At 41.7% G+C, this 15,388-nt stretch overlaps 1 protein-coding gene across 4 annotated transcripts in view; it reads right to left on the bottom strand.

Moving 5' to 3' along the window:
- Positions 1–11,870: 11,870 nt before the first annotated feature.
- The window catches only part of LOC142585967 (aspartyl/asparaginyl beta-hydroxylase-like), a 67,564-nt gene continuing 64,046 nt past the window's right edge, over positions 11,871–15,388 (bottom strand). For 3 of the 4 annotated variants that reach the window (XM_075697109.1, XM_075697108.1, XM_075697110.1), the window contains exon 14: positions 11,871–12,756. In XM_075697109.1, the coding sequence (XP_075553224.1) occupies positions 12,606–12,756 (151 nt within the window). In that variant the 3' untranslated portion in view covers positions 11,871–12,605. The remainder of the gene's footprint in view (positions 12,757–15,388) is intronic. The other variant, XM_075697111.1, reaches the window with a different exon arrangement.

The following is a 15,388-nucleotide window of genomic DNA, read 5'->3' as shown; positions in this document are numbered from 1 at the left end:
TTAAAGTTGTTTTAAAGCGAAAATGTGTAAGCATGAGAAAAGTTTAGACAGCTTTATTCAAGCATAGTGAAGGTGGCACCTGTGGTGGCACCAAATGCAGCGGTGCCTCTTCGCACTCTTTTTGCAGATTTTTAAACTTTCGGCAGTGGTGGCGGCCGTGGCGGCAGTCCGTTCGTGCTGTTCACTTGCTTGTAGTGATAAGAGTTTTCTAGTGAAGAACTTTGGATTTTGTTTGCAAGAACGGCACCAACAACACCACTTTATTTCGGTTCGGTAAGCGATTTTATTGTATGACTTAAGGGTTCCTACCTTACGGGAAATCATGTTGCGTGATTTGAATGGCATGAGCGTCAGTTGTTTCTAATTGTCGCGTTGATGCAGTTATTTACAGAGGTTGCTTCAGATTGCAACTGTTCTTGAGGTTTGTTAGCATTTTTTTCCCCTCTTTGCAACTTGAATATGGTACTGGCTTTGAGGCTACAACAGGAGCCGTGTTACCGGCTCGATATGCGGTTGCGTTGCTATATTCACCACTATGCATGCACTGTATTAAAACATGACGCGTAATTAGCACTCACAGGGTGTGACTACAGATGAAAAATAAGCGAAACCACAAAAGTATCTGTAGCTTGCAATAACTTCTTGTTGGGTGAGTTGGTGCATGTTAGCAAACAGTTTTATAACTATGCAAACGACCACAGAGAGAGAGCACACAAGACTTGCAACTAATCTTTATTCCACAAAAACCACATAAGTACATCTCTGAAATACACCACTGCGCATGCGTGGAGAAACCAACTCACCCAAAAACTTTCTGTTCAAGCAACATGCAACCTAACTAAGTTCATCAATAAACCTCATCTCATTGTTGTACAGATAAACTGAGGTGTCACTGACACAATCATCCCCCTTCTTTCTAATATGATACGGCTCGTGTAACTCTCTTGCTCAGCTACCTCGGCACCGGCACAATATCTTGACTTCTTTCAGGATAGGCTTATACGGGTATGCCAAGCAATGAGTAGGAAGGTGAGTAGTAGCACGCTATAGCCACACAGTGCATCAAGTCAGCTTTAAAGAAGTCATGCACACATAAAATTCAGGAAAGCTTTAACAAACAGACTGTAAGGTTAGAAGAAGCTGGTTTCCCGCAATCAGTAACTTTAGTAGTAGCAGAGCCAGCACTTCAGATGACTAAAACGGAAAACAATATTAGTGAAGCTGCATGGGAAAGCAAAGATAAAAAACGTAAAGTTGTGCTTTATGTTCACAAGACTTCCCACAATTTAAAAAAGATTGCGAAACGATATGGAGTAGAGGTGGTGTTCTTGGCTCCTGGCAAGCTTGCTGGATTATGCTCGCGCATAGGAAGAAGCACGAATAGGTCCCAAAGGTTCAGAATAAAGCACACCAATTCCTATGTAGATTGCAGTGTTGGGGTAGTCTATCAGATAGACAATCTTATTTGGCTGCACTATTACTTATGTAGATTACTTCTGTTTATACAAATGGTTCTTGCGTGCTTTTGTCAAGGTACTTGTATGTGACATACTGTTTTTCGTTATGACCATTGCTTTTTTGTTGACAAATTTTGCAGCATACCTTATAGATTTCACGTATTTGTCAATGTACACCTGCCAGCAGTGTTTTCTTTATGTGCTGACATGCTGCACCAAAGTTATGTCTTTACTGTCTTTTCTTTTTTACTATTAGTTTTCTTTATTGCGCGTTTTGCTGATCTGTCGCTGCCATGTATTGTCAGGGGGTTGCAAGTTTTTTCAAGCCGTCTCTTTACGGCTTTTTTTTCTCACCCTACTCCATGTTCAATGGGAAATAAAGATTCATTCATTCATTCATCTTTGTAGAGATGTTACTCCACGCTGATAAAAGACAAAAGACAAGATGATTGTGTCAGCGACACCTCTGTTTATCTGTACAACAATGAGATGAAGTTTATTGATGAACGTAGTTAGGTTGCGTGTAGCTTGAACAGAGAGTTTTTGATGAATTATGGTTTCTCCGAGCACACGCAGTGGTGTACTTCTGAGATCTAATTATATGTGGTCTTTTTGGAATAAAGATTAGCTGCAAGTCTGTGCCTGTCCTTGTGTGCTCTCTCTCTGTGGTCGTTTGTTTGCGCAGTTATAAAACTGTTTGCCACAAAAATATTGCATGAAAGTCGCCTCAACACCGTTCGGTGACCTCCTAAATCGGGAAAAAGACTGCTGACGGCCCCACATTTAGTGCATGGAAGTGTGTCCACTCCACTTTAGGCATGAAGGCAATGCAAATAATACCAACGGCAGGCAGCTGGCAAACAAGTGCGGCCCCCGAAGGTAAGGGCTGCCTGCAGCTCTTTTGTACAATGATGACAGTAAAGAGCAGACGATGATGCTGTTTCAAGAGAAGCCACAACGGAGTAAAACAAAATCAGCAGCAGCTCATAAGCATAGCACATGTGCAACATTTCATGAAAATTTAACTTGTAAAGTGGTTCACAAATTCGACAAGCACTGCATACTATTTCGAGGGCAAAAAAAAAAAAAAAATACCTTTGCACATTACCTAAATGAAACTTGCAATTTCAAGGTTAAGAAATTTAACACAGTGTGACTCGTTTCACTGTTTCTGTGTGAAATGTAGAAAGCCTATCTGCAAATCATGGTGAACTTTAAAAAACTTTTGCGTGTATTGTTTTGGGTGAATGCATACAATTTATTTCAAAAAAATTGTTTAATATACCTTAACTGTCAGTTGGCTTTTATTCTGTTTTTACTGAATTGTTTCTGCACTGCACTATCTCATATGACTGTCAAGACAGCTGTGTCGCTTGCAGCATTGTCACAGACTAGTGTGTAGTCAGTATAGTCTTCATCATGTTCCATTTTTCCTGTTCCGAGCATATGAATCCTTTTTTTTTTTTTTCGGGGTATGTACCTGTTTTCAGTTGGAGGTCATATTTGAAATTCTGTGTAAGCTATCACTGTCCATATGACATTCTATCTTTCTCACTGCAAGAGGAAAACCTTGGATGAAGCAATTCATAGCTGTCATGGAATGTGAGCTTGAAGAAATGTAGGGTAACTTGGCTGCAGAGAGAAAGCATTGACAATTAATTTGAGACAAGAAACAAGGCTAAAACAAAAACCTTTTATACCTTAATTACATAGAATTCTTATTTTGTTTTCTGGCATACATGAAAGTGAGCTATGCTTGCATTTATTGGTGGGGAACCTCTAGCTTTTTAATTTAGTTATAAATACTTCTGAGCCCTAGCTTGCCAAATTGCGATGTTTAAGTGGTGTCAGATTCAGGAAAGGGAGTTTTACGTTGTGCTATTTGTCAGTATAGAAAATGACCTTTCCCTTTTGAAATTTACAATATCCAATGTGAATTTGACATCAAAGCAATGATGGTAAGGTTGTCATTGTTTGTGCTGATGAAAGAGTACTTAGTTTTTTTAGGAGTATACAATAAAATTCTTGTCTCATTTTTATACCAAGAATGTATAGCTATCAACTCAGTAATTACGCTATGTATATAATGAATGACTTTCAAGACTTTGTTGAATGTCTTCATGATTCTTTAAGTATTATTCAAAGCAGGTATCCATCATCGGAACTAATACTTGCAGGCGACTTTAACTATCCCGGAATTGACTGGCCAACATGCAAACCCGTCGAGGGCGCAAGAAGGCATGAATGTAGGTAGGTTCTTGATCTTCTTTTTTTTGTTTAGGTTGAGCCAAATGGTATCATGTCCCACGCGTGGTGTTTCAGTTCTAGATCTTGTACTGACTACAGATCCACAAAGTATGCATGTACACGTCCTTGACTGCATCAGTGACCACAATGTTATCCACTGTGAATATACCATAAGATATGCAAAACCTTGTAATGCAAAGAAAACCATATACGATTACGACAGAGGAGATGTACGTGCGCTAAATAATGACCTACTAACATTTTCTACGCAGTGTTTAATGACCTTTTCCGAGCGCGATACAAACGAAAATTGGCAGACCTTTCATAGGACGCTCACTGAACTAAAGGAAAGATATATTCCAAGAATTACGATCACAGCTACAAATAAAAACACGTGGTTTACAACACATGTTAAGCAGTGCATTAATAAGAAGAAAAGAATGTACTCAAAGGCAAAGCATTCGACCTCTGCCGATGACTGGGAATGCTATCTCAAACAGGCAAGACTTTGCAAAGCAGAAATTGAAGCAGCAAAGGAAAAGTTTTACAACTATGACTTATAACAAATGTTAAAAACTGGAAAAAATTTTGGGAAGTAGTAAATCCGAAACCATCGTCATCATCCCTTGTGTCGATAACGAAAGACGGTGAGCCTCTTCTGCAGTCTGATGTTGCGGAAGAATTAAACACTTTTTTTCTGTTCAGTTTTCATATCAGAAGAACCAGTGCCACCAGATCTGAACTTTTTCAGCTTAAATACTTCAATGAATGACCTCATAGTCACTCGCGAAGGTGTAGAAGCCGCTATAGATCGTCTACCAGACAATTTGCCACCCAAACCAGATGACATCTGCGCAAAATTGCTAAAGCTTACAAAACCAGTTATATCACATATCTTGGTTGCTATTTTTCAGCAGTCAGTTGATACAGGATGCGTGCCTGATGCCTGGAGGAGTGCACACGTGATTCCCATTTTTAAATCTGGTGATCCCTCCTTAGTCTCAAACTACAGGCCCGTTTCACTAACAAGCATATGTTGTAAATTACTAGAGCACATCATATCATCCACCGTCATGAAATTTCTAACAGATCACAATTTCTTCTCTAGCAATCAGCATGGTTTCCTTCGTGGACGTTCCTGTGAAACTCAAATATTCAAATTGGTAACTGACCTCCACGAAGCCATTCATGGTGGACTACAGATAGATGCTATATTTATTGATTTTGCAAAAACATTTGACAAAGTTCTGCACATCCGTTTATTAATGAATTAATGAAACTAACAAATCTTAACATAAACAGTAGGGTTATAAATTGGACAGATGATTTTTTAACCAACGAAAGTCAATCAGTCTACGTGTACGGGTACTCATCTTCCCTTTCGCATGTAAAATCCAGTGTCCACAGGGTTTGGTCCAGGGTCCAATATTGTTTCTGATCTATATTAACGACATAGGAAACAATTTATCTTCTACTATCAGGTTATTCGCAGATGACTGTATCATCTACAGATGAATTGGTAATGCTGAAGACAAGAACTCATTACAGGTAGACCTCGACAAACTCACATTTTGGTGCTGCCAGTGGCAAATGGAAATTAACATTTCTAAAACTAAGGCCATGACGTTCATGACAGCAGATAACCCGGAATTGAGCTACTACATGATTCAGGGAATCCCTGTTGAGAACGTATCCGCATTTAAATATCTCGGAGTTCATTTATCCTCTGATTTATCTTGGAATGAGCACATTAATACCATAACCAGTAAGGCATCCAAAACACTCGGCTTCATTAAATGTAACTTATACTTGGCGAACTCTGCTACTAAGTTATTAGCATACACCACGCTTGTTCGTTCAAAGGTAGAGTACGCATCCATTATTTGGAATTCGCATCAAACCTATCTGATCGATCAAATCGAAGCAATACAAAATAAAGCAGCAAGATATATCACAAAGAAATACTCGCGAAACTACAGTGTTACGGATATCAAGGAATCACTTTGATTGCCTTCTGTTCAAAACCACAAACTAATAACATTGTTATCACATTTTCACGCGCTTTATCATAGTAAATCCCTGTTCCGCGAATCTTACATCATGGAGCTCATAGTATTTTTCAGCGTTTTGATCACCCATTTAAAGTGCAACCCTTTTTTGCTCACACTAATCTGTATCGTCATTCACCATTACTTTTGGCACTATATCATTGGAATAAACTACCGAGGAACATTGTATCTGCCATTAACCATGATGTTTTTGTTAACAAGTTGAAGATTTTCCTAAATATGTGATTATTTCTGCGTTGAATGCTTACTTGCGCATGTTATTCTTTCTGTATATAATTATGTCACTGTATTTTACCAATGTTCTTTTTTACATGTTTGTAATTGTAACTGCCTCCCCCCCCCCCTCCTATGTAATGCCCGAATGGGCCTTTAGGGTATATGAATAAATAAATAAATAAATAAATAAATAAATGTAGCCTCAATTGTTTTAATAATGCAGAAATATTATTAATATATTACCTTTTAGTGTGTCAGCTCAAAACATGTGTGAAGTGTAGTTTGGTTTTGGATGTGAAGCAGAAGTTTATTCATGTCAGCAATACTCGATGTGACGGTCTCATGGTACCAGACACAACTGACATGTACACGTACACTATGACCATGCTGCAAAAACAGAGATCGTTCAGCACTCAACAGGATAGCAGGGGAGAGATTCCTCCTGCATTTCAGGAAGAATCTCTTAGTGACAAGGTCATTACAGCACCGTCAACTACTGCACTGAGCCAACTATGTTGAGCTTGAGTTGTTTGCTACACCGCATGAATTCCAACTATGGTTTCGGTGACGAGAATGGTCTCTTGCTTTACGTATAAAATGGTGCAGCACTTAGAGTACATTTGAACCTAGCTGTATAAAATGTGATGTAATAATTATGTGCTATTCAAGAAATTGAGGCTCCACGTCATAATTGTGGGTTTGGCGACTACCTAAACGCGGCACAAAAGTGGGGCGCATTTTTGTGTCATTACTCCCTTAATGAATTTCTCCTAGGTACATTAATAGATTTCAAGAGAGAGTAATAATTTTGATGCACAATTTGTTTTACACTGTTGATGTCTTGTTTTAACTCATGCATAATACCAGAAACCATTGAGCCCACCAATCCCAGTGTAAGTAGCTGCCTCTTTCCCTGAGATGGCATGGAGAAGAGACTTCCGTATCTGTGATTTCATCGACCAACTTTCTGCATGGGAGTCCCAGTTGTATGTAGAATATTGCAACAAAGTACTCCAGGGTAAACACTAAGCCTTTCTGATTAGCAGAAATTGTGGACCTCCTAATCAAAACGTGGCTTCAGGGCCCACGAATTCTTTGTGGTTCGCCAGCTACAGTTCAGTTGTAATTCTAATCAGTAACTTTTGAAAGCACCACAAATCAGTTTTGTTTGTTTGTGTGTGTATGTGTGTTAGTCTGTTCTTTCGTTTCAATGTTTGCTTTATATTTAAAAATAAGCGCTACTACATTTAGTGATGCGCTCAAGAAAAGGTAATTGTTCCGTGTATCCATTTTTAAACATTTGAATTACCATTTTAACTAAGATGTTTTTATTTTTGTGTTGCATTGATAATTCAGATTTCTAAGTTATCTGTAAAGAAGTTGCATTTACTAAGGACCCACTGTATTAGTCATATTCATAGCAACCATACTGAATCACATTTGCGTTTAAGAAATAAACTGCATTTTATACTGCTCCCTTAAAGGGACGGACAACCGCTCGGAACATGCATTGAGATATCCCCGCTAATGGAAAGATTGCCTATTGTAGAGGCGCAAGTGAGCACATATTATTCTTGTCTTAAATGAGTATTTGCAGAAATACACCCACCTGCTTGGTCTGTATAGACTGCAGTATGTACAACTATATAAATAAAACGAGCCATGTTCTTCTAATTAAACATACACTTATAGTTTTAATTCTTCTCTAATAGTCGTGGAAATTACCTTTGGTGCCCCAAGCGGCAATAACATGAAGATGACATAATAGTTCTGCAGAAACCCGCGAGGTGGAGAGAATAAAGGAAAAATCAGACATCCACCCGTTCATAGCAATTGCTGCGAACGGGTGGATGTCTGATTTTCCCTTTATTAATTGCTTCTCTCTACCTTGCAGTTTCTGCAGAACTATTACGTCAAACTCTTGCCTTTGCTTCGAGTTGTTGACAAATTCGACTTCGCCCTACCATCTGCTAGCCACTTGGTTAGCTCGGATGGTAGAGCGGCTGCCCCGGAAAGGCGGTGGTCCCGGGTTCAAGTCCCGGACCAGGACGAATTTTTCTTCAGCTGTGAGGCTTTTCTTTAGAGGAACCCGTATGGGTTTCCTTTGTAGCAATTGCTACGAATGGGTGAATGTATGATTTTCTCTTTATTAACATGAAGATGTATAAGAGGGCTATCGCGTGAGCTTCTGTTAGTGTATGCGGTTCCTGGTCTTTTTATTAGTATTGAAATGGAGTACACTTTCTTCTGTTATAAGTTTTTTCTGATTTACAATGTGCAGATACGCCTTTGTAGTGAGCACGAAAGTGGCGCTGCCTTCACCTTCATTTTCGATGAGTTGGCTAGGCTCGTCTATTGACAGAATGGCGACGGGTTCCAGCCAGTCATGACGTAGGCATGTACGTGGGGACAAACACGGTACAAATATAAGAAAGATCTGTACAACACCACAAACTTATTGTACCAGGTTTTATTTTCAAAAGTGGTTGAAAAGGTCAAAATTTAGGTGGTTAACCACAGTTACACTAACTTCTGTGAAAGCAGAACGATGGGCGGCTTTCACAATTTACGAGGTGAGCTATCGACATTGCTCTCACTTTTCAGGGTTGCTGGAGGAGCGATTCTTACTTTTTTAGAGGCTGCTCAGATCGGAAAATTCTGCTTACAAAATATTCACGCGCTTTTGGAAGTAACCACTGCAGGTGTAAACACTACTGAGGGTAGCGTTGTGTTACGTCATAAAAAACTAGGTCTTTAAAAATCGATTGTCAGTACCTTTAAGCATCTATAAGCCATTATGCGAGGTTGTGTCTGTGTAGAGGCAGGAAACAGCCTTTCTGCATGCTTCTTTATGCACTCTTCACACACTTGCACTCAGTTCTGCTGCCATTACTACTGCATGCAACTGTTTAGAGTGTAATTTATCTGAGGTGATAGTGGTATTTATTGTCTGTATTCGGCCATAGAAATGGTATACGTGGTTTTTGCATATGGATTCATGCATTTTCATACCAGTGCAAGTCTACTGGCACATAAGATGCACATGCAGTGGAGCCTAATCATCGCCTGTGGAACAAAGGAAATTGAATCGTACATTTGTTGCAATATTTCATATAGACACGCTTATGAAGTGCACTGCTATAGCCAGCATGCATGGTATAGTATGCTAATACTGATTCACTAGCATCATTAAACAATGGTGCTTTCTGACTCTGAAAATGAACTTTTACAGCCATGGTGCTTGAACGTTGAGAATAGCTGGATGAAATGAGCTGACCGCAACACATTATGCGCACTCATTGTGTGCTTAGGCTGAACTGCTACCCTTGTTTAAGCTGTATCTTAAATTCTTAAAAATAAAGGAGCATAATGAAAAGCCACTTTTTCAGCCACACATGCACAGCAGCAGATGTCATACTTGGACAAAAACCTTCAATGTTTCATTACTAACTTGATACACTATAGAGTTGGTTAGTATTGATGCCATCTCATCACTAGAAATACTTATACTTGCATGAGCTTAGGCAAAAATGGTTGTCTTTCAGTTTAAAAGGAAGGCACGGGAGAAAAGAATTGGAGGATGCTTAAGCTTCGCCTTCAAGAGTGGAACGCAATAGCGTTAGCGCACTCCGTTCGCACCACCCACTCATTCACCAATCACGCGGTGAGCACCGAGTAACGCAGCGTTTGGCGCGGCAACAAAACGTGCATCTGAGCAAGCGGAATGAAGCAAAGAACTTGGTGTCTCAGAGGGAGAAACGATCTACGCGAGCCAAATGTCGTGATCAGCACAGACAGCCGGGCCGCGACGCGCCATGAAGGCGGACGCGATCATGGGGCTGACGCCTCGATGGGATCGTCCCCTATCTCGCTTGGGAGCACCACGCAGATGCATGACTCGTCGCCAGCAGCACGGCACACATCGCAGGGGACGCTTTCCCACCAGATGCGCTACGGCGCAGCGATCACGTCAGAGGCGTCCCGTATCGGACGCTGCACCTAGGAATCGCGCTGTGAGCAGAAAGAGGAGCCGCATTGCTTAAACACGAGGGTTCCAGTGATGCACGCTGGAAGTTGGAAGGGGAGAGAGCGAGAAAATTTATTAAACGCAAGGGTATTGGGGTATCCTTGCACCGGACCCCGCACGGCCCCAATGCACTCAAACGAGACGAAGGGGAGAAGCGGGCGAGTGGTGCGCCACCTGTTGGGGCAGTGCTGTACATTGCGAGGAGGGGGTCTTCTGTGTTTGCCGCAAGATGGCTCTGCGTGTGCGCCAAGCGCAGAAGAAATATAGCGGAAACGTACTTTGCTGCTCACTTAACTGCGACTTCTGTAATTTACATGCTGATAATTACCGATATACACCACAGTATAACTTTCTACGGCGCGTTTCTAAGGCAACACCGCATTCACTAGAGGCGCTTTTGTCCCACTTTGAACCATTGAACTCATGGCTGAGTGGTAGCGTCTCCGTCTCACACTCTGGAGATTCTGGTTCGATTCCCACCCAGCCCATCCTGCAAGTTGTTTTTATTTATGAATCGCCCTCCGCCATTTTTCGCTCACGGCCAACGCCGACGACAACAGCTTTTCTGCGACGCGAGCTCCTTAGCGCTTTCGCGTTAAAATATATAGAACGCAAATGAATTTTTTGTGAACATTGGGATACTATTGGCGCTATGTATTGTCAAGAAGTATTTTGTTGCACTGTATTTATTACTTCTTTAAATGACTATCAATTTGGCATTTGTACAATATTACTGTGGCATGAAATCAAGGGCTTGACAACAGCTTATCTGGTTGGGAATTAATTTGACACAAAAAAGACAGACCACAGTCTCAGTGAAAATCTTATTATGGTTGTTGCCTTTCCTGTGCTTTCGCAGTGACATGTAAAATAAACCTTCGATTATTGTAAACATAGTAAGTAGAGCTAACTATAGCACCTGCAAAGCTGAAACAAGCCTGAACATTGAATGTATACACTGAAGCTACTGCAGTGCTTCCTAAGGTGGCGACTAGCCGTAAGTGAAGGGAGTATTAGCTGAGCTATCAGCTGGCTTGTAGAGATCTAGGTCTAGAGCACAGCTTACAAAAGACAGCTACTAGCTGTGGCCTTAGCTAGATCAAGCTTTAAGGTAGACGTCTGCTAGCTGGCTTTGTGCTTCTGCATTCAGACAAAACAACACCCAGACTCCTGAAAGCCAGCACCGTGTGAAGTTTGAGTGCAAACGAGTCAGCGGATTAGCAACGGCAGGAAAAGTCATTCTTCATGCAACAGTCAGATATTACCTATGTTGCCTTACTACTAGACATACAAGAACTTTAATAAGGTACACGTCTTTCCATCGTACTTAAAAAGTGCTTTTTTATGAAAACTTTCATAATCATGCACTTTGCCTAGTGACAGCTTTATTGATCACTTGAACTTTATCACTTTCTTATAAAGGTAAAACTTCTCTCCACATTTTTATGACTCTCACTGGACTATACGTATACATTTTTTCGGTTATCCTCCAGGACTAATCGAATTTGCTGAAGTTTTATTTCATTCTAGCTTTAAATCTAGCCTCCTAACTTTCTGGCATCACTGTTACTATGCGAGCTTCACCACAAGCACACATGTAATATAATATACCCCTTATGTAATACCTCCTAGTGGGGTCTTTAAGGTAAATAATTGAAAAAAAGAATGAAATGAAAATGCATTGCAGTAAATGTCCCTTGGAGGCAAACTGCATGCCATCACATTTTTGCCAAGGTCTTGCCATCAGAGTGTGTGGAATGGGGTAATGAAAACGCACACAAAGAAAGAAGTAGCCAAGGTTCAGATATTTACCTTTTAGATTGTACCTTCAAGACACACAAATGGCGACTGCAGTCCAATAAATGTAGATTATTTCTTTAATCGGAAGCAAGTCAAATTAAATAAAGGAAACTCTTGTATACATAAAAATATGGGTAAACAACATCTTAAAGCCGAAAGCAAGGCATTCGAAGAACCAAATATTTAGTTGTGTAAGCAGGGAAAAAAATTATGGGGTTTTACGTGCCAAAACCACTTTCTGATTATGAGGCACTCCGTAGTGGAGGACTCCGGAAATTAACGTGCACCTAAAGCTAAGTACACGGGTGTTTTCGCATTTCGCCCCCATCGAAATGCGGCCGCCGTGGCCGTTGTGCAAGCAGGAGTGAGAACAAAAATGACACCTTTGAGTTCAACAAGAAAACAAGACTTTTAAGGCCACTGTGTTCTGATTACCCAGTGAATGTGTTGCAGTAATGTGGCAAGGCAGCACGTGACCAATGCAATCCCGCTCAGTAAACTATTATGATGCTGCCAGGCACAGCTACTAAAGGAATTGTGAGCAGCTTGTCATCATGCAAAAGAGAAGGTGCAGCCTTTTTATTTTTCTTTGGCAGAGTCCCAGAGAGCACCGAACAAGAAGCATGGAATCCTTACTAAACTTGTTTCAATAAATAAGTCAAAAGCGGCTACATATAACACAAAGACACTGTGAAGTGGAAGGTGAAATGTTCGAACAAAGGCTAACAAATTCATCCACCTTAAGAATTGAAGCACAAGAGTTAAAAGCCAGAGGTTAGTGTATAAAGACTAGATTGGCGACAAGTTGGCTTTTTGAATGGCTGACAAATCGGGATGCCAGAAGTCAACGATGAGCACTAGCCGCAAGCTGTCCCCTTCATGCCAAACTTCATGCTCAAAAGAGTCGTCAAACATCAGCACATTGCCTTCTTTCCATTCCCTGAAGAGAGGACAAAATTGAACAGTATGAGTGGATTCCAGCACATAATGTAAGAGTGCACATGAATTGATGAAATATGCTTGATTAATTGGATTAAAGGTCCTGAAGCAAAATTGGGGCTTTCAGAGGTGCGGAAATTTGGGGCATCAGATTACCATCAGCCACTTGTTACTCTTTATTGTGCACTCAGTGCCCCGTACATGAGCATTCTTACTTTCCGTCACCCCCAGGATGTTGCCATCCTGGCAATAAAATCAAACCCAAGAAGCAGTATGCCATACTCAGTGAGTCACTGCAACTGGTAGAGTGCAAAACACAGTACAGGCATGGTATGTAAACAAATATGTGAACAAATGTCAAATTAATTCCTCTCTGAAAGTCATCTCAACATACAGTAATCCCTCGTTATAATGAAGTCAGCGGGACAGCGAAAACATTCTTTATAAGTGGTAATTCATTAAAAGCGACCACTCAAGAAAAGCTAAAGCAGTCAAACTTTAATTGTGCGACAAATGCGAGGAAGTCAAAATACAATGTATTCAGTGAAGCAAAACTTTATTTAGGTGCAAAAAGGCAGTTAGCATTGGCTGTTTCAAGTTCTTACCGGGTGCAAGCAACCCCTGCTTTAATTTTACCAAGCATTGCACGAGGCCATGGTCCCTGCCCATGCATTCAACCTTATTTCGCAGCAGGCGTAAGTACTCCACTGTCTGCACCATAGTTGGCACTTGACGTGGCTCTTTGTCCACCAGCTCTCTGTCCTCGTTGGGGCCACCAACAGTGTCAATTAGTATCTCCGCATTCATCACTGAGGCAACCATGGGAGCAGCAGCATCAGCCAACATGAATGTCTCGAAGTCGCCTTCTACATCTTGGCCAGCGATTTTATTAAGAGCCTCGTACAGATTGCTGCAAGTCCAGTCATCGTCAGGGTGGTCATCGTAGGGGTCACTGATGACGGTGCGGAAAAAGCTGGCGCACCCAAAGCAGTTGGCGACCTCCGAAGGTGCAAGTTGATTCTATAAAAAGCTCAACAAATGGATCGCAACAAGAAAATCAATTTTGTACCTCCTGCTGGCATCATATGCTGTGAGCATGCGCGGCAAAAGAGCCTCGCGGTATAGCTTTCGGGTGGTCTCATTGATGCCCTGATCCATCGGTTACAGTACCGCGATTGTGTTTGCAGGCAAAAATTCTACAGAGACTGCCTTGAGGTTGTCGATCTTCCCATGGCTCAAACAATTGTCAATTATGAAAAGCGCTTGCCGATTATTTACGTCGAACCATCTATCCAGAAAGCGCATGTAGTCTTCAAAAATAGCAGCAGTCATCTATGCTCGCTTGTTACTCCTGTAAATGCATTCCTTGAGAATAGTTGCATTTAGGAAATATTGCGGCTTCTCCACCTTCCCCACTATCAACAAGGGAAGATTGTCCTCGCCTGTTGCATTGGCACCAAACAGCACCGTTGACGTGCTCCTTGCTCTGTTTTCCTCCGGATGAGGATCCGTCAGCGGCAGTGAACATTCAATTCGGTACCATCTTGTAGAAAAATGCAGCCTCATCTACGTTGTAGATGTCTTTGTCTTCTGTGAACCTTGTCTTTGTCAAGGTTCACGGCTGCACTTTCGCCAACGATCTACTTTGAGGTCATGCCGTGTCGTTTCTTGAACTGCTCAAGCCAGCCATTGCTGCACTTGAAATCTGTATGGCCCATTTGGAGGGTGAGAGCTTCGGCTTTTGTAATAAGTGCAGGTCCATATACAGGGAGATTTGCATTCCTGGCATTCTTCAGCCACTGTAGAAGTGCACCTTCCACTTCGGGGTATTTCGAATTGCGATTCCTCTTTCTCTTTGCCGAGAAATTCTTTTCAAAGCCATCCAGCACAGTTTCCTTGTTTTTCAGTACAGTTGATAAAGTAGCTGGCAGTATGCCGAATTCCTTCGCGATGTCAGTTTTCTGCTGGCTGCCTTTTTCCACATTTTTTATCAGCAAAACTTGCTGCTCCAAAGTCAGACACTTTAGCCTGGAGACTGACGAGGCCATTTATCACTGTAGACCACAAAGGCACACACGAGGCACACCTGACGAAGCACTTCGAATAACACACAATCACATGGCCTACAGCATGGATCCAAACGCACATGCCATTGGCATCAAAGTGACTGAACGCAGCGGGCGATGCAGAAGGCAGAAGCTTTAAAATGTCGTCATGGCATCTTACTTACCTCGTCAGTGTGTGCTGGTGATGGTGATGGTTGCAATGGAGGGCTTGGCATCGGCTTCATGTGTAGTGGAAGAAAGGCGATCGTAGTTGTGGAGACCAAGAAGCAGGAACCGCGGAAGGACACCCATAGGGAGGGCAGGCCGGAAGAGGGCAGGCAGGAAGAGGGCAGCTTTGGAGGACCAGCGATGTTGAAAGTGGCAGCGAGGAAGCGAGGAGTTGACATGAAGGAAAGTGAGAGGAGTGACTGGTGTGCAAATGGCTTGCAGACTGGAGACGGTATGAGGAGGGGAAGGCAGTGGCTGCTTTTATAGAGGGGGTCCAAAGGTCATGGAAGACTACCCGAGTATCATGCTGGAAAGCACCGCAAATGCTGTGGCTCGAGTCTGAGGTTGTATTTGTTGTGC

This window comes from Dermacentor variabilis, chromosome 6 (assembly GCF_050947875.1).
Source record: "Dermacentor variabilis isolate Ectoservices chromosome 6, ASM5094787v1, whole genome shotgun sequence".
NCBI lineage: Eukaryota > Metazoa > Arthropoda > Arachnida > Ixodida > Ixodidae > Dermacentor > Dermacentor variabilis.
Note: the sequence above shows the minus strand (reverse complement) of the source record. Positions and strands in the feature narration are given on the sequence as shown.